General features: G+C 30.7%; 2 protein-coding genes across 3 annotated transcripts; both read right to left on the bottom strand.

Annotated features, from left to right (window-relative positions):
- On the bottom strand, positions 743-6,710 carry LOC109327163 (pathogenesis-related homeodomain protein-like). 2 transcript variants are annotated; one of them, XM_019560227.1, is made up of 11 exons: positions 6,613-6,710; positions 4,992-5,550; positions 4,562-4,727; positions 4,211-4,334; positions 3,999-4,111; positions 3,563-3,901; positions 3,003-3,227; positions 2,785-2,874; positions 2,541-2,591; positions 1,281-1,526; positions 743-1,139 (listed from the first exon to the last, which is right to left on the bottom strand). In XM_019560227.1, the coding sequence occupies exons 2-11, from the start codon at positions 5,501-5,503 to the stop codon at positions 879-881; spliced, it is 2,127 nt and encodes a 708-aa protein (XP_019415772.1). In that variant the 5' UTR covers positions 5,504-5,550; positions 6,613-6,710; the 3' UTR covers positions 743-878. The 2 variants fall into 2 exon arrangements, with proteins under 2 accessions (XP_019415772.1, XP_019415771.1); XM_019560226.1 differs by having other exon boundaries at positions 6,416-6,709.
- Positions 14,014-20,333, bottom strand: LOC109326515 (mediator of RNA polymerase II transcription subunit 25-like). Its single transcript, XM_019559212.1, has 12 exons — positions 20,206-20,333; positions 19,616-19,822; positions 19,435-19,500; positions 18,627-18,822; positions 16,545-17,117; positions 15,986-16,329; positions 15,517-15,570; positions 15,348-15,376; positions 14,904-14,978; positions 14,592-14,682; positions 14,387-14,473; positions 14,014-14,295 (listed from the first exon to the last, which is right to left on the bottom strand). Exons 1-12 carry the CDS (start codon positions 20,317-20,319, stop codon positions 14,230-14,232), a joined length of 1,902 nt encoding a protein of 633 aa, XP_019414757.1. The 5' UTR covers positions 20,320-20,333; the 3' UTR covers positions 14,014-14,229.

The raw sequence follows: 20,588 nt of genomic DNA on the forward strand, positions 1-20,588 counted from the left end.
CATGTACTACAATGATATTGGTGAATAGTTGAATAACTATCATTTCAAAGATAAATAAACAATGTATCATCCTAATTTTCTTTTAATAAGGAGGGGCCATATAAAAGCCTGAAAAGTTGGAGTCAAACAATAGGAAAAGCTGCTATAGCTATAAATGTCCAAAAGATAGAGAATGGCTCAAGAAGGTAGTTGTGTCATGATCATCTCCTCAAAGTTATGATTCATTGCAGATTTTTTTTCCAAACTTCTGGTGTAACAGATTTTAAGATAATTCTTTAGATCTTTATCAAAGAATTGAAAATAATGCAAAAGGGTAATTTTCCAATTCTGAGGACGTTTGCTTAACGACTATGAGGTCATAGGTTTTAGATCCTGAAAACAGTTTTTCCACTTGTAAAGGTAAAGTTGCGTCAATCTACCATCCCTCGACCCCCATTAAGTAAGAGCCTAATATACTATGCCGCTTTTTTCTTCTTGTTGTGGCTCTTTTTGGTACTACCAAAATATCTCTTCAACTTTTTTAGATAAAGAACTAATCCTTTCAGGATTCGTGGCTGCCCCTCTCAATAAGTGTACAAATTGCGAGAAATATGAGACTGGACTAAACCCATAATAAGTACATGTGTAAAAGCTTTTCAAAACTTAGTCTACCTTTATTACCAGATAATTTGATTGATTATGTGTCACTCACAATTTGATTACTTTACATTTATCAAGTATCTGATATGGATAACCATGCAAAAAAAAATCAGTTCTTATGACTATTTGAGCTTCTTTAAGGAAGCAAATAGTAATATTATTAACTAAAAGTTGCATCATTTCATTGTACAATGTAAGGCCAGTACAGAAAAAATAAATGTAAAAACATATATTTACTATTAAACCTTTTCCCTTAACTCAGCTATAGGTACATATGTAACAGAAGATTCATTTGAACATGATTCATCTGAACCCTTTACTCTGCAATTTTGAACTTCACTTAGTCTTTGTTTTATACTATCTAGTTTATACTTCACTTTGCTAAGTCTTTCAAATTCCAACTCTGCTGCATGAAAATCTCCTTCATATATAGAATTTACCCTCCTTTTCTTTTCTTTCAACAGTTTCTTCAAGCAAACATCATCACTAAACTCATTGTCCTGAAAATAAAATGAAAAATTGCGAACTCAGGCCCTTTCAGATGCGAAAAAGTTAAAGTGGAACAAAATTGTTAATAGTGATTTGTTAGTTTAAGTTGTTGCAAGTTTTATACAGCAGTGCATATGGAACATGAAAAGTACCTTGTCGCCATTTTCGTTTTTCGACAATATCTTGTTGCTCTTTTCTTGTCGCCTTTCCTGTAAAGGAATGCGACACGACTTTATTTTTTCCCTGCCTGCGACATTTTTACCATTCTTCTGGCAATGGACTGCGGAAATTTTGGAGGCCTTTGATCTCAGAAGCTCGTCTTTCTCTACATTTTGTGATTTAAAATCCTTTGAGGCCTTAGAAGTGAAACTCTTAAGTTGTTCTCCTTCAGATTGACACTGAAGAATAAAACAGTTCATTGGAAATTTTAAGAACAAAACAATTTCTGAATGTCTGACATGAAATGATGCCAAGTATAGGATTTAGAACTAGCACAAATATGCATTTTTTTTAAAGCAATGAAGCATGACATGAAAAGTTTGTGAAGCTTATTCTTTTGTTTTTGTGGGGGAAACCGTCATTCCTTTAGGTTACTTTCTTCAGGACATCTTGCATGGCCGCTCAACTGGCTTGTACGGCCAGTCAGTGACAAACAGTAATAACGCCAACAATTGGCAGTCACTGGCGGTATCGAAAAAAACCTTTTTCTCTAAAATCTATATTAATTACATGCAAGTATGCAACATATTAAAGGTCATATGGTAAACATGTTACATAAGAACAATATAAATCAAATCATGGTTTTGCAAGCGGCTCCGATCCATTGTTCGGTAAACCCTTTTCTTTAGGTTACTTTCTTCGTTTTCTCAACAAACAAAAAAGGTGACCTACTACACGAGGCTCCCACTTAATGGGGTCTGGGAAGGGTAGATGTACGCTGCCTTACCCGTATAAACGAGGAGGTAGTTTCCAGGTTTGGACATGTGACCTTACTGTTGCACCAAGCTTACCCTCTTCGTTGTTTTCTCAAAGTTACATGCAAAAGCATAAATTGTTACTAAAACCTATTAGGTGCTTATTAACTTTGTAGTTAATATCAATCTATAAGTCACAAGCATATTTGTAAATATATCAAAACCAATTCCTCTTTCTTCTTACTGTCTGGTAACTCTTCAAATCATAGCTTCATCAAATTCATTTGTTCAATGCCAATTATAAATACACAGAAAGTGAAATCTGAACACTACATTGTGGTTTAGTACATAGCTAAAGGATATCTAGATAGGGTGATAAACTGATAATTAATACATATGGAAGATATTCTTAAAAAATATTAACCAAGCAAAAAGGACCAGAAGAAAACAAACAATAATACTCGGAAAAATTGAAAAAGAAGAAAGCATAAAGCTTACCTTTCTGGTTTTAAGTGCTGTATAACGTGCATTTTTGAACCATTTGTTAACCTGCATTTGTTAACATGTTAGTAACAGAAACTTTGAACAGATCAAGATCTTCTAGACATAAATAAAGACCAAAGGCTATGCAAATAACGACGAAGAGCTAGATGATATAAAATTCCCAAAAGGTAATGCCGCTTTGCAGGATAAGTTCGGGTCAAGATAGAAACAAGGTACAACTAGAGACTGTAAGGCTTACCTTCGCAAAGTCAAGTCCCAACTCTTTCGAAAGAGCTTCCCTCATGGATCTTGAAGGAAGTTCATTCTGTGCAAAGACTTGACGAAGCTTCTGCCATATTTCATTTGAAAAATTAAACAGACACAAATCAGTGCACATAGAACCCTTACATAATTGTTCTCAACCGAAATGTCAAGAAGTGAGGATAAAAAAATGAGAAGAACTGCTATAAGTAATACCTCAACTGCATCATGTGGAATCCTGAAACAAGGTCTTTTGTTGTGTCGGTCAGAAGAACCCTCTCTTATTGAATCATTGTTAGAATATTTATTTTCAATTTCATGTAGTGTCATAAGTGTATTAGCAGCATCGGATTCCTTTTCTCTTCGCTTTCTCTTGCCAGGACCCCAATCTTCGTCTTCGCTGACTTGTTCAAATAGAGGAGCATCCTTCCCAAACATTTCCTAAAAAGATATGAACTAAACTGAAACTTCATTTTTGACATCTGAATTATCCTACAGATATTGGTATTTCCAAGCACAAAAACAAAAACAAATTTTCCATCTGCATGACAACCAAGTTCAAGTCATACATCTATCTCGGAATTACTTTTTTAAATAAAAAATGTAAACAAATATTTCCAACCCGATTCATAAACCAAAAACCGGGACTGTTTAATATTGAGCTATCAACTCAAGGAAGTAACTTGCGAATTCCATACTACTGCTAAAGTCTTCAAACATACTTTTAAGAATTTCAATATAAGCTTATGATGAATGGAGAACTTTGATATACTCACATCATGAAGTTTCTTGTAGTCAACTGCTTTACGCTTCCTATGACCGCATACTATTTTCCCAGAATCATCAGAATCTATGCAGCTATTCACAGAACAGTATTCACGGAAAATGTCTTCATCTACTAGAGAACATTCACTATTCAAAGACCACGCACTGGCGAAACTGCTTGAATCAAAAGATGCATTATCATCAGTTCCTTTTACGTTGGTGCTGAGGCTGTCTTCCCTCCTCTCTGGATTATAATCATCGTCATCGGGATCATCTGATGGCAGTTCTTCTTCTTGATTTAGTATTGCATTATCACCATCCGGTAAAGTAGCCTCTTCCTTGAATACATCCTTAATTTATGGGAGAAAGGAATTAATAAAAATATCAAGAGGAGATCGAAAATACGAAAAAAATGGATAGTTTGAGATATTATTGACGTAAAAAAACCTGCCAAGTAATGTCCAAGGAGAATTGAGTCCCAAGATGTGCATTCGTTGCTTCAAGTATTTCTATTTTACATTCACAAAACTTGCAAAACCAGCCCTGGTCTTCCGGGGGGACTGCGAAGTATAATGACAAAAAATGTTTTCTTAATGAAAAGTCAGCATACTGAAGGTTACGGAACAAGTTTACAACGACAAGCATAGAAAGGAGCTCACTATTTTCAGTGTCCAAGGGAGGATCGAGGCATCTTTGATGAAAAGCACGATTGCATGAGCCATCACAGAGTATGATATCATTTTCCGGGAATGCTTCACGCAACTTGCAATTTGCACAGAATATCTAAATGAAGAAAAAAACAGAAAAAATAAATGAATATACAGGTTTATAAAAGGTGAGCTATCCCATCTCCCTTTGAGTTGACTTAACACGAGAACGGTGTGCAACTGATTGCTCTGCATTAGCGAAATCAAATAAGGTGTGATGCATTATAACTAGTCGTGAACTGGGAAGAATACAAAATGATAACATAATATAGTGAAGTATTCAGAGTATCTATGCTTTCTTACATGTTCATGATAAACAGATCCATCTGGAGCAATGACAGAACCTTCAATGCTACCCACTGAACTAAGAGAATCTAGCTGGCGAATGGCATCCCGAATACTAAGTTTACATTTTAAAATCTGCTTCGTTGCTCTTTGTAACTCCTTTTCTGGCCTAATCTTTTCTCGACTGTGCGGACGTTTTTGTAAAAACAAAGAAGAATGATCAGCTACAAAGCTATTTATCAAGGGACATTTTTCGGCTTAAAAAACTAAATAATAGTTTTCAAATAAGATCACACTGCATTGCTGCAAGCTTTTTTTCCAATGGAACATGTAAGCATTTGAAGAAGGCAACATCTCATTTTATCGATTAAAAGGTTTAATTTCAATATTAACCGAACATTTGAATAATTGAATATACAAATAAGCTAGAGAAGAAGAAATCCCATACCTCTGGCCTTTCCAACCTTCTCCAGAGTAAGCATCAATTAGGTTCTGCTCTTGCTTCATTCTGATTAAGAGGTTCCTTGTTCTCCTCTGCAGGCGTGAAGCATCATCAAGATCCACATTATCCCTTCGCCTTTTCGTCTTTCTCCTTCTCTTCATTTTATGGATCTTTGCCTCCCGATCAATATCTTCTCCCTTGTTTCTAGAACAAAGAGGAGCTTTCTTGCCATGTAGCATCATTGAAGACTGCATCTGTGAAGATTTTCCATCAGTTTTACACAGATTTTGTCCAATAATCAAATTCTTATTTGAATAGTCCTTGATTGGCCCCTCTATGGAAGAATTGTTAACTTCCATCCTTGATGTGTTTGTGCCGACTCTGTGTTTATCCAATTTTGATTTCAACCTATTCTTCTTCGCTCGACCTTTTGTGTTGTTTGCATCAAATCTCGACGATGAGTCTAACTTTGACTCAGTCCTTTCCTTTGAATGACTGCATTTCCTAGGTCCTCTCATATTTAACTTCTTCTCAGTATCCCTCGTATTAATTTATCTGTGTATCCCTGAAAAATTCATGCATAAGATGGATAAATAATGACACAAAAAGTACAATTAGCATGCTAATCTAAATAAAAACTTCCGGCACAAACACAGATATTTTGTATAAAGAAAGAAATGGAAGAATTTGCAACCGATAATATCATCATATGTGCTCAGAATGCACTAAACATATTTGGAAAGAAATGTCAATACTCCACAACTGCTTTTGTTTTGTTAACGCCGAGTTTACATATTTTCCACGAATGCTGTCGCTAGTGAATGAATCAATTCAGACTTATAATCATACATAGATAAGAAAGGCTAGGTTTCATAAAGGATATGGATGAAAAGGGAAAAGAAATTAGCCCAAGGGCAGTGATCGCCGACGACTCATTCCCCATGAAATCAAGAAAAACTCACCAATTGAATAACAATAGAGAACTAAAACTAATCGAAATCAAAGCATAACATTTCAAACACAAACAGTTCACCAAAACTCACAGCAAAAAATGAATTAGCAACCAAATTAACCATTACATGGTCAACACTCAAAAGAAAGACCATGAAGAACATTGAATCAATAATCACTTTACTAATTCAGTGAAGAAGAAAAAAGTATATAATACCATGGTGTGTCCAATAGTACCATGATCAATTCAAAGACTAAATAGAAAACCAAATAATATGCAATCATCCATTTCACTAATCCTTTTGAAAACCATAATTCAATCACAGAAACAAACACATATGATTCAAAAGCAACATAACAAATTTCAAATACCCCAAATGGTTATTAATACCAAGACCTTGACTTTACTAAGCCTCACTAAGTTCCAAGCAAAAACAAGAGAAACCCACATAAATTTAAGGCCTAATAAGAGAAATAACCTATAATGGAAGATAAAATAAGGTGAAAGATCTGAACTTTGTTGTACGAGTCTGAAGTATGAAGGTACTACTATTATCTGACAGTGAAAGAATGAAGATTCTTGAATTAAAAAGTGAGTGTTTTGAATTATGAAAGAATGATTGAAATGAAATTGAAAAATGGATGTGATAATCCCAATGTTGAATGGGTCAGTTACCGGAGACGGTGGTGTTGTAGTTCTCAAAGCATGACCATTATGGTTCCTCTTCCTTATTAACTCTCTCTCTCTTTGTTTTGATGTGTAACTTATTATGACAGTCCCAGAAAATAGTACTTTTTTGTACACACTCTTACATCACTTCCTATGTGAATAGAAAATCGGTTAAGGACATTATCTACCATTCTTTTTCATTTGTGTTACTTTTATTTGAGAGTTAATTATGATTTAAAATAAATGAATCACATATGATGTAATAATAACATTCTTGCACTACCCGTGCATATATCCTTCTCTTTTCACTCACTCAACCTTCGATAAGTAATTAATTTTTTTTGGTGTGTGTCGATCCACCTCTGTGTAAGTGTAATTCTTAACAATCAAACTCTTCAACTTTTGATCATTCTAGTAATCTAATGAAGCCTTATATCACTAGATCAACACATTGTTGGTATATTAAACTTATATTTTGGTCTTATTGAAAAGAGTAAAGTAGAAGAAAAACTTCTTGTTTCATTAATATATCAATTCATTAATATATATTTTTTATTTCTTTAAGATTTTTTGGTACTATCAAGAATATTACTTCATCATTTTTAGGTTAAAAATTAATTATTTTTAGGATACCTGATTGTCCCTTTCAACAAGTATCACTCACAAGAATTAAATATTTGACATTTTAGTCATGCTGAAAATATTTATTTCTTTAAGAAGATATAATTAAAAAATCACTTTATTTTTATTATCTTTCATTTCTATAACTTTCATTTCCCTCATTTTTAACTCTTTTGTACATGCTCTTACATCACTTCCTATTTATCTATGCATAAGTTTAAAGAAATAGTAAGCCTATATTTGGTTTTATTGAAAAGAGTAAAGTAGAAGAAAATCTTATTTTTCATCTTTTTCGTTGCAATGAAAATCACACCTACTAACAACTTTTCTACTTGTTTATGGAGAGAATATAAATAAAAAAGTGATATTTATTCTTAACATAATATTGATCAGATTTGTTTTTTTTTGTTTTTGAACAACTTTTAATTTACTAATATATATTTCTTTCTTTGAGATGATATAATTAAAAAAATCACTTTTTTTTATTATCTTTCATTTCTTTAACATGCATTCTACTCACTTTTAACTCTTGAACTAAATGTACCATAAATTAAATTACAACTTTATTAAAATAATTTATTTATTTATTATATCAAATTACTACTTTGTTACTCAAGTGAAAAAAGCAAATTAATATAATAATATTGTAGGATCCATGTTTTTCTATCTATATCATTTTAATTATTAATTATAATTATATTTTTTCTCAATTTTCTTTACATTTTCTATCATACCAAATAATTAAAAAATTATCTTATTTTCTACTCATTTTCTCATCTCAACTTTTATTTCCTTAAATTTTCTTTTGGTAGTGTATGAAACATAATAATTATCTTAATTTATATGATGTTTATTGTAGTGTTTTTTCTTTTCTTAACTTTTTTTCGTTATTTACATGAATTAAGAAATATTAAATAAAGGTAAATATAAAAAAAATTTAATTTATTCTTAACTCATAGATAGAGTGGATAATTAGGAAAAGATTTTTCTAAACATGAACCGATAGATAGGAATGAATGTAGTATATACATGCATTGCAAGTTTGGTTTAAATATTATTGGATTTTGCATAAATAATTTTAGTTAGAGTTAAACTATTACTTTTATAAGTACTAGCGTGTCGACAGGCACTACCGTGCCTGTCAACCCGCTTTTCTATTATTTGTAATGTGTATTCTACCTATCAAGTTATATTATATATTGTAATTTGCAGTTGAATATATATTCGTTTGAGGTAATTGTTCAATCTTAAAGAAATGATACATATACAATTGTGTTCATCAAGAATAGAGTCTTAATATATTCACTTAATTTTATTTTCCAGCGTGTTAGCAGACACTACCGGGTCAGTCAACCCAATTTTCTATCGTTTGTATTATTGTGTATTCTACATATAAAAGTGATTTTTTTATCTAATTAATTAAAATCTATTGAGTAAATCTATTGCATTGGTAACAATGTATATCCATTTAAATTAAAAAATAGGAATGCATGAAATATATTGCATTGGTCAGAGTGTATGTCAATGAGTAAAGAGTATGTGAATATTTGACATTTAAAACATACAGACTACACGTTACAAACAATATGAAAGTGGGTTGACAGACACAGTAGTACCTATCAACACGGTAGAAAATAAAATTAAGTGAAGATATCAAGACTCTATTCTTGATGAACACAATTGTATATGCATCATTTCTTTAAGATTGAACAATTAGCTCAAACGAATATATATTCAACTGCAAATTACAATATATAATACAACTTAATATGTAGAATACACATTAAAACAATAGGAAAGCGGGTTTACAGGCACGGTAGTGCCAACACGCTAGTAAAGATAAAATTAGAAGTTATAAAATATGAAATAAATGTTTAGTAGTATAAGTATATATAAAGATGAAATTAGAAGTTATAAAATAAAATTAGAAAGTTATGAAATAAGAAATAAATGTTTATTAATATATGAAATTAGAAGTTATAAAAATGAAATTAGAAATTATAAAGATGAAATTAGAAGTTATAAAATATGAAATAAATGTTTAGTAGTATAAGTATATATAAAGATGAAAGTATAACTTATACAATAAAATTAGAAGTTATAAAATATGAAATAGGAAAACCCAAAATAACTTCATGAAAGTTAGGTTAGGTTTTTCCTTTATTAAGTAGCGCATAGATATGCAACTTATAGTTAATATATTTGAGGTGGTTATATAGGATTATATGATTTTTTAAAATTAAATTTTTGAAGGGCAAAATAGGAATATATAAATTATGTCATAGTGGTGGTTACATCATGTTTTGGCTTTATATATAGTATATAGAAGATATATTATGAATTATCTTTTCTTCCTAATTACTCCTCAAATGTATCTATTGGTGAAATTAATATGTGCATATGTATAATTTTAAATTAGCAACAATAAAAAAATTTCACTTATGTTGTTTCTAAATTTTGATTGACATGTCATTATTTAATTTAAGTTTTTTATATATCGATATTACTCTGTACTCCCCTTTCAATTCTAAAACTTACCTATCTTCTTCTTCATCAATTTTACCTTTGACGATGATTTTTTTTGGCCATAGACTCTGATTAACATGCACTATTGTAGTTATGAACTTATTTCCCATAATAGCCATTTCTTGGTGGCCTATTATAATTTAATATTATCTGTATGCAACCAATTTTATAAATAAATGAAATTTAAAAGATAATTAGGAAGAAAAAATAGTTAATAATATTTACTTGCAAAATATATCAAGTTTACGAATGTTACATACATTTTTTCCCTATATTAATATTGAAAATGAATTTTAATTGAACAACTATCAATATATATAATGGCTGACCAAGATATGTTGCTATCACTAAATATGCCCATCAATGAAAAGCATGAAACTAGTTTGAGGAAGCCTTTTTCTTAGGAGAATAATGTATCTGTCAACATGATATAACTTATATAGTAAAATGTAATCAATTATATAGTACTATGTGATCTTTTGTTCAATTTTTTTATTTTCTTAAAATGTCCCAAAAAATAAGGGCACATAGATACCAATGGAATTGCCATCACTCTTGGTTCCCCCAACAATCCTCTGAACCCATCTAAAACTGAGAACCCCACAAGCATATCACTTTGTATCCTCCAAACTAAACATATTACTTTGTTTTTATCTCAATCTCTGCAACTTGACATTACTAGTGTGTAATAAAAGGAAACAAAATAAAGCATGGATGGTGAGTGAGTGAATGAATGATTATACTAGGCAGGTTGGAACAATTTTATACATGGGAAAATTAAGAATAATGTTACTGATCATCATCCCTACAATACTCTAATGGATTTAAATTGTCATCACAACCACAATTCCAGCCACAACCATACAGATTTGGAGGTCTCCACATCGGTAATGGCGGAGCTGGAATTGTCTTGTTATGATTAATTGAGATATGAAACACATCCAACCATGTAAGCAGCAGCAAGTTATGTCATTAAATTCAAGCACTAGTACCAAACAAATAGTTATCTCACACAATCAATTAACATTGAAATGCAAGAAAAATGAGTATTGTATCAAATAGAACTTATTTTTTCATCTGAATTCTGAAATACAGGTGACAGTATCTTCCTGCCTTGGTTTTTCAGATTATAAAACAAAAATATAAAAGCAAGCCGACCATCTCCGATTCAACAACCAGGGTCCTGAAAGCAAATATTTAAAAGAAATTAACATATATAAACCAAACATGAAAGAAAAGAATGAAACCAATGAGATAAAAAACATTAAGCATATACAGAGAGTTGAGTACAAGTGATGTCTAATAACATTTAACAGCAACACAATCGAGGTAATATTTTATCATTGTACTAGAATTGCTCAAGTAAAATGTATTTTGAAAGAATAACCAAGAATGTTTTGAATCAAGAGAATGAAACTGATGAGATAAAAAGCATTAAGCACATAAAGAGAGTTGAGTACAAATACAACTAATATCGAATAACATTTAACATCAACACAATCATGGTAATATTTCATTCAGAAATCAGGCACATAGAGGCAAGTCAAGGGAAAAGCTGTGAGCTAGACTAAAGAGGAACAAGACTAACAACCATGTGTGACTTTTGATGTAGTTATTGTGAGTCAAATATTTGTAAAGATGTGGGCACTGTAACAAAATTTTACATTGACAGTGCATTGAAATTGAAACCATTTGATTATTTCCACAAAGATACATAAACTGTTTGATCTCAAAATATATCAGAATAAACTCAGGGAAAGCTTACTCTCCAATTTTTAAATGTTATATTCAGAATCAAACACAACACATAATCAATGATCTCCCCAAACCAAATTTGAAACCACTTTATCAAACAACACATTTTGATCTAAAATATTAGGCAGAAACAAATCTATCCACATCAAAACCATAAAACACATAAAACCTTATTCAAATCTTAGTAACCGATTTATATCTTCAGAAACAAAAAAATTCTAACATATCACTTAAGAATAACATGTCAGCCAAATAGTACTATACAGAATTAGAGAACTTGTGTAAAAAAGCACTACTTTAACCAAAATCAATTTGAAAATTTCATTCATTTCTCATGTATTAACATGGAACTAATTTGATCAGAATTCTTGATATTTATTAGGTTTAAAAACGAAGATTTCACTTTTGAGAGACTAAATTAAGGTTATTTATTCTCCAATTTCAGATCGATCAAACTTTTATTCAACAATCAATTAAAAAAACAAACAAACCTAACTTTGCAAAACAAGATCGGAAGAAATCATACCTCGGGAGAAACGAAATCAACGGATCAGTGACCACCGCCGTGCTGCTGCTGATGAGCGAGGTGGCGGCGCTCTTCCGGTAGAGCAACAAGGTAAGAGAAAATCAATCCTCCAAAACAGATATGGTAAACAGGATCAGCGGAATTGGTTTCGATGTACTTGACACGATAATTCTCTAACCCTTTCTCAACGGATTTCTTAATGAAACCGAATGATAGATATGGCTTCACGTGTTGTGGAACTTCCTTCACCTTCAAACTCCTAAGCTCGTTGAAGAATTTCTGAGACGCCATTGTTGAATCGTAGAACAAATCGAAAACCCTAACAAATGAACAACAATGCTATCCCATGATAGATATGTGACTTGCACGAGGCCCGGCCCGCAATTGTTATGGGCTTTTTCAAAATCTTGAGGAGTTAGTTGGTAATTTGGATTACCTGGCTCGATTCGGGTTAGCATGATTCGGGTTGGGCTAGTAAAAGTGTAAATTTAAAATTACATGATATTATCGTTAAAAGTCGAAAGATAATTTAGGTTGAATGTACCTAACTTAAATAATCCTTATATGGTAGTTTGACCTAAATAATTTTTAGACTTTTAATGATATGATTGGATGATTTTTTTTGGGTTCATATGGAGATTATATTCGATGGAAGTGGATTAAAATTATTCAAGGCTTATTAGGAGAAATGCTTTAACTTGATTTAAATTTCATATGATTTTTACATCAAAATATTTGCATGGATTTGATTTAAACACATCCGATAAATTTGAATATAATGTATAGCTTAATTTTATATTTAAATAATAAAAACTACTACATAAAAAACAAAAACAAAACCATAACTAAAATATATTTTATAATACTTATTTCAAAATAAATAATATCACCATAAATATTTACTAATTTAATGGATTCTATAAAACTTATTCTTACATTACTCATTATTTTTACAATTTAATTTTAGTGTAATTCAATAACCATGTCAATTATTTGCATTTCCATTTTTTACTACTTCATTGTCATGTGCCTAATATTCCAAATTTATGCAATAAAAATTGATAAAAATATTTAATGATTAAATAAAAATAAAGGTGATTATTTTTTGGTACTATCAGGGGTATCTACTCACCTTATAAGTAAAACATTAATCTTTTTTCATAGTATATGACTGTCTCTCTCAATAAATATCGCGTTAAGAAGAATATGATTATACAAATAGGTAATATAGGCAATATTATTAATTCATACATATCACCATTAGTGTTTTCAAGTATAGAAATTGTCAATATTAATTCATACATATCACAATTATTTCTTTTGATGGTGTTTACAATGTGATTAAAGTTGTAGCCACATTTTCTTCTATTACACAACTATGAGGTATTAATACTGATATGAGTATCAGATACAATATGTATCCAATATACTAATATTAGTATCAGATACAATACGTATATGAAATATTGATATGCAGATTCTTAAAAATGTCGAATACAATACATTTGAGATATATATATATATATACATATATATATATAATTTGCACATAAAACATACTAAACATATAATTATTGTTATGGATTTTCAAATAAACAACATATCACTGAATACAAAATGAAGTCCGTCATACAAAATCATTGCTTAGTACTAACAAGTAGGAATAATATCAATCTCGTTTAGTAGATGTTCAACATTATGTATATGCATTTCCTATTCATTCTCTATAAAATACAAATGTTTTGTCTTTTCTCTTTTGTTACTATGTTTCTCTCTTGTAATTAATTGATTCTTTTATGATTTTCTCTATCTTAAAATCCCATTGTATGGTAGTTTGAGTGTCTATAAGGTATAGAGAAAACATTTTAAGAGTAGAAGAGTATTCGAAAAATATAGAATTTATAATTATTTATTTTTGAAAAATAATAATTCTAATACGTTGAGAGTACATATCGATGAAATATCAGAAAGTATCGGTATCTGATACATACCATATTTTATATAAGGAGGGGGAGTGCAACTATAGGGATTTGAACCTAGGCACTCACTCAAAGTCCTCCATCTTATTTAGCCAAATATAGTCATAAGATAAAGCCAACTATTCCAAAATATGTACAAATTGCTACTATAATCTTCACTTATTTATTGTTTCTTAATGTTAAAGACTCCATAGCAATCTTCTACTTCCTTTTGCATTACCCTCTTGCCCATAATCTCTTATTACTGGTTTGCATCTCCATTTGTTCAACAAATATAGTACCCTGTAATGTATTCATTAATCAATATGCAAGGTTGGTTAATTAAGACACTACAAATTTCATAATGTGAAATAATATTTGATATATTACTCACCCTAGGGAAAATTATTCCAATATACCAGAATTCACTTTCAGTTGGAGATAAGATCAAAGTCTGAGAAGGAAGAACAATTTTTGCACACTGCACACAAATCTTATCTCAGAAATATTCTTACATAGTCAAACATAAAAGAACCAACAATTTATATACATATATATATATATATATATATATATATATATATATATACATGACTCACCATATTAGTTCTCACCAGGTAGTTGTATAAGTCACGATTTGTGTACTCTATTATTTGGAAGAGAGCATAATCAACATTGTAATGGAACATGCTGCATAATATGTTATTAGAACAAAACTATGCTTCAATAACTTGGTTATAATTGGTACACATTACTTCACTAGAGTTTAATCCAGAAAGTTATATAAAGTCACTTAATATGTCTAGGACTGAATTATTTTGAAAATAACATTTTTCAACTATATAAAGAAATTAATTAATGAAACAAATATCAATTATAATGGGAGGATTATATTGTGCCATTGAAGCTACCTCTGTGTATGGTTGATAGCTCTCTGTGGTATGTAGTTTGTTATATCCAATCTACCCAACCATTGATTAGTAAACCTGAAAAGAGGAGTAAATATAGATAATCATAACTCAAGTTTAGATATATTATACCTTCTTGTGTATTAAATATGTTATATTAACTTTAGGATAATGTTTGACATTATATGATTATACATATTCATATCACCTACATTTGAGGTATACTGAAAGAATTAATTGTATGTGTAGTAAAAATAAGACTAGACAAGTTAAATTCAAATGATAAGAACTCTGTGATGTGATGTGTATGCATGCAACATTGTTATATACAATTATTGAGTATAAGAGTATAATCAAATAATAACAAAAATGTGTATTTATTTGAAAAAAGTAACCCCAAGAGTTGCACAAGATTTTCTTAGAAAGCTCATAAGAGGATCCATTTACATTGAGGGTGATGTAATTCTCCTGAAACCCTGTACAATAGAGAGAAAGAAGTAAAAAGTTAAGCTATTTTGCAGTCAATTTCTATAATTATAAGATTATGCAGATTTCTCAAAAAGCTAGATTTCAAGCTGAACATATTAACATTCTACAAATTGCTCATATATCATACCTTTGCATGATTAAGGAACATGTTTCCTGCCAGAACTTTTCCACATAAGTATCCCTGGATGCATAGAAGAAAATATTCATAATTAACAAATTATTTGTAAGCATCTCTTTATAAACGGATATTACCAGTTAAAATAAAAAATAATATATATTTATTATCACCAAAAGATATTTCACCAAATCAAATATTTAAATGTGATACATAATAATATAACTGAACTACTGAATACTGATAATGTGAATAAGTATGAAAACATAAACAAATTAATATATGTACCAGATCAAAATTGGACATTTATTTATCTTCATTCATATGACTGGAAAGTTTTGTATTTGCTGTTATGAATATTTAATATATAGCCATACATAAATTGTGCATATATAGGACATGGATACTTTCCACTTTTTGCACTTATATCATATCATTATATAGGTAAGTTATGAAATATACATTAAACATAGTAACTTACCTCCCATGCATGCACATAGTCACAAAAATCCATAACATATGATGGAGGAGGCAAAAGTGAATCCCATTGTGTTACTTGAGGAATAATTCTTGGCATAGGAGGAACCCAAGTAGTGCTTCTCCCAATTCCATGCACATTGAGTCTTGGTAAAGGGTACTGTGATGAAAAGGGTGCCCTTGATAATCCACCAACTTGGGTATTACTAACACCATGATACACATTGAGGGTTGGTGACATGAATAGTTGAAACCCTTGAGTGGTTGAGTTTGTAGTTGAATAAGGGATTAAAGCATTACCAAACCCATTCTGAGGTTGGTATTTAGTTTCTGGTGTGATTACATTACCTAGAAACATACTTATGAATAAGAACTTGGATATAGAATGATATGAATTGATAATACAACAAATTCGTAAAATAGTTAAGAGATATATTAACAAGAAGTATGTAAGAGTTTCCGATTATTAAATATGATACATATCAGATATCTGATATCAGCACGACAACCATTTTATAGTATCGGCGATACATAGTGAATTATCATACTTCAATTACTTATACCTGGTTTTTGTGTTGTAGACCACAAGCTAAAAGAGTTTTCATTAGGTAATAAAGTTGAACTTGAACTTGTGCCTGAGCTGAAGTCCAATATCACTGCATTGTGTCTTGGTCCTTTTGAAGACCCTCTTCTTATGCTGGTGGTAGAGGGTACTTTGGGAACTACCACTGGTGCCATTATTTGCACTTCCTCATCATTATTTTTGGTCAAATCAATTAAGCAATTTTGGTTTCTTGATGCATTTTGTTCACTGTTACAATCCTCCAATGTTTTTCCAAATTCAGCTTCAACTGCTTTAAGGGCATCCATTGAAACCATATTCATAGTAGAGGTTGTTTGCTCTTGTCCAAGAGAACATTGAACATCATCAAAGAGAGGCTCATCTAGCATAAATAGGTTATTCAAAGGGTCCTCAACAAATTCTGAAGTATTAGGTTTATCACTTAGTAGAACATTGTCATTAATAGCATCCAATTCAGCCATTATATCTTCATATACATTCACTGGGGAAAATGAACTTGAGGGAGATAAAGAAACATGCATCTTATTTGCTGCTTCTGGAATCAAGCCAAAGCCTATAATCACAAATATTACTTGAGTGACCAAAGATTAAAAAACTAAAGCTAAGATTATATTTCATATAAGGCTCTAATAACAACTTATATATTGATTAATAATAACTTCATATGTGCAAACTTAATGATATCCATTCTTTTAATTTTACTCTTCTTGGGAAATGAATTGGCAAATGATTACTAAGAGTGATAGTTTATGGAGTAAAGTGTTGAGATCTAAGTATGATCGAGGTTTCTCTAATTCTTCGGGAGTAGGATTAAGGTCCCCTTCTGTTAAAAAGTCTGCTTGGGCTAGGGATCTAGGATTTTTCCCTTCTAAGGATTATGACATCAACCATTAGTTTTGAGAGGTTATTGTTCATCGTGTAGGTGATAGGTCTACTACTAGTTTTTGGCATGATAATTGATTTGGGTTTGTTAATTTTTTTCACTAGGTTTAGGAGGCTCTATAATCTTAGTGTATTTTGGGGTGGCCATATCACCAATTTCGATAGATGGGTGGGGGAAATGGGAGTGGCATTAACTTGGAGGCGACATCTTTTGACTTGAGAACTTGAGTTAACTAATACTTTTTTGTAAGAACTTAATCATTCGGTGCTTTAGGACAACACATCTGACTCTTGGGAATGTAGGCATGACAAATCAAAAGAGTACTCAGTCAAATCTGCTTACAAGCTTCTTACTCACCATAATCACCATCAAACTCTCAACAACAATCACCTCCTTTAGGAATCCAAAGCTCCTTTGAAGGTAACAACTTTTGCTTGGAGACTTTTTTAGGACAGACTCCTAATACAAAAGCACTACTCCGAATGGGGATTTCTTTAAATCGTGAAGGATGAACTTTTTGTACCTTTTGCAACCATCATCCTAAATCCTCTCATCACCTCTTCTCTAAGTGTAATCTTACTTACTCAGTCTGACAACTTATCTACAAATGGTTGGACATCATCGTAGTTTTTCCTCTTACTCGAATCCACCACTTTACTACTCACATGGGCATGGTGAAAGATAATAAATATTGGAAAGTTTGTAGTGTCATATGGTTAGCTACAATTTGGGAAATTTGGTTAGCTAGAAATGATTCTATCTTTAACTCAGTTAAGCCATCTCTTCATCAAATTATGAAATCAGCAAGGGTGAAATCTTGGCTTTGGATCAACGGTCAGCAGAAAAAAACTCAATTATCTATTCTGACTGGATTGCTAACTCCTGAGCTTGTCTAAATATTAATTGTATTGTTTGATCACTTTTTTCTTCTTTCTTTTTGTAACTCCTATTTTTTTCTAGTAAAAGTTTTCTTTTTCCTATAAAAAAAAGTATATATAGCTTAAGAAATGTGATATAAATATATGACTAAAAATAAATCATAAGTAGAAGATGTATCTTCTGATGGCTATTTTATAAGAAGAATTGTTGTCATTAATGAAGTAACTTCAATATCTACCTGAAAAGAAGAAATTAATAGAAAATAATTAAAGACTCATTTTATGTCCATAGAGAAATAACCTTGAATATCATTATTGGAAAATTCTGTAAGTGAAATGTCATTAGATTGTAGATTTCTTATTGTGGGTGAATTCTCCAATCTTTTCTCATGAATGGCTTCACGTGCCTCCTTGAAGTTATGTGATAACATGACAAAAATTCCATCAATCTTGTAACTATAGAGAGGAGCTTGTTCCATTTCAGTAATATTGTTACCCTATAAAGGAAGAAAAACAAAGTTATGAGCAAATCAAAATAGATAAAGATCAAAATGTAGCTAGTTTGGATGTGATTATTGATTTTGGTTTTAATCATTTGAATTTACTCACAAAAATGTTTGAGGTTAAAACTTGGTCTATACGTTTGCCAATATGTTCTAGTTTTTTATATTGGTTGAGGTTGAAACTTGTTTATTTAATTGTTTTATGATCCAATATTATTCCATGTCCCTAATATGTATTGATTTAAAATTGTAAGATTTTTTTGAATAACTAATTTATCCTTTATCCTATTGATAATGAACTAATTTTTTTTTGGGTGGGTGGTTGCTTTTCCAACAAGTGTCACACTCAGAAATCGAATATTTGACATTTGACCTAGTACGATACTTGAGAATTTAGCGGGACCTTACACCATTAAATTAACGGGTGATTTAAAATCTTAAGATAATATATAACTTTGTCTTTCCCATTAACATTGTTTAATGAACCCATTATATACCAATGTGGAATACATGCACTTGAATTTCTAACATTAAAATGTCATATAAGCCACTTTGTTAGAGGGAAAAAATTATTAGTGGAAAGTTTGGGAACTAATAAACACTTACCAAGTTGAATATTTCCCCAAAAATGGCGTTTTCATTGGGGGTTATTACGGAAATAGAGACTGCAAGCTACATTTTAGTAACAAAAGATCATAATCAATATAAATATAAAGTTACAATTATGCAATAATTAATAATTGAGTTCCAAAATATTGCTGATAATAATAAAGTTCCAAAATATTACCTGGCTAAACATTTGAGTCACTTCAAGAAAATCAGCCTCAAAATTCTGTAGAAACCTTCCAACAACAAATTTTCCATCTTGAATCGTTGGTACAGTCACTGACATTTTCAATGGAACAGGATCACCAGCAGCCACAAGAATACAATGTTTTTCTCCATCATAGTAATCTTGTGTTGTAGAACTTCCATTGAAGGGCTTTGTATACATCTGCTTACACCAAAGTTAAGATCTCGATGTTTTAAATTATTTTCGTAAGAGAATAAAATATCTTATGATATAAGAAGATAAATTATTTTCTTCAGTCACAAAAATCATGACATGTGTCATATTTAATCATTTTCTAGCAAAATATTTCTAAAAACTAAACAAATGAAGATATACTTTATTCTCTTCTCGTAATCACATATTATAATTTTATGACGACATCATGATCGCATCGGTCATATTTTCCCATAATTTTCCACAATTATGACAATTTACTAATCAAATTTTGATAATTTACTAAAAAAAAGTAATAATTAAGAGATAAGTTAATAGCAACTTAAATAAAAGATATTATTAAGAAAAGAAAGGAATATATATTCATATACCATGAGTGCCTCAGCAAGGCCTTCAGCCATGGCATATTGACTAAGATCATCTCCATTGAAAGCTAAACATGATAGTGTGCCCAAAAAATTATCCAAATCTCTTGTCCAATTCATAGATTGAAGGTCAAAACCTACACATAAAGAACAAATAAATAACCATATTTAGGATTTAATTAAACCTACATATAATAATATGTGTGCTTCCAAAAGGAATGGTGTTATGTGTCATTAATATTAATGACTACTACACAACTCATATATATATATATATAATAATTTATTTATGAGTAAATTACACTGACACCCCCTGAGTTTTAGTGAAATTACATAAACTATCCCTCATTTTTTACACATACACAAACCTCCCCTAATTTTTATACTTT

This window comes from Lupinus angustifolius, chromosome LG14 (genome assembly GCF_001865875.1).
Source record: "Lupinus angustifolius cultivar Tanjil chromosome LG14, LupAngTanjil_v1.0, whole genome shotgun sequence".
Lineage (NCBI taxonomy): Eukaryota > Viridiplantae > Streptophyta > Magnoliopsida > Fabales > Fabaceae > Lupinus > Lupinus angustifolius.

Excerpts from the sequence above, each read along its gene's own strand:
- LOC109327163 (XM_019560227.1), bottom strand. The coding sequence starts at position 5,503 with ATGAGAGGACCTAGGAAATGCAGTCATTCAAAGGAAAGGACTGAGTCA. Across the intron at positions 4,112-4,210 it reads TCCCTTGGACACTGAAAATA|TCCCCCCGGAAGACCAGGGC; the intron begins GTGAGCTCCTTT and ends TATACTTCGCAG. Across the intron at positions 3,902-3,998 it reads CCTTGGACATTACTTGGCAG|GATGTATTCAAGGAAGAGGC; the intron begins GTTTTTTTACGT and ends CCATAAATTAAG.
- LOC109326515 (XM_019559212.1), bottom strand. The coding sequence starts at position 20,319 with ATGAATTGGACAAGAGATTTGGATAATTTTTTGGGCACACTATCATGT. Across the intron at positions 19,823-20,205 it reads GCCTTGCTGAGGCACTCATG|ATGTATACAAAGCCCTTCAA; the intron begins GTATATGAATAT and ends TGGTGTAAGCAG. Across the intron at positions 19,501-19,615 it reads TGACTCAAATGTTTAGCCAG|CTTGCAGTCTCTATTTCCGT; the intron begins GTAATATTTTGG and ends ACTAAAATGTAG.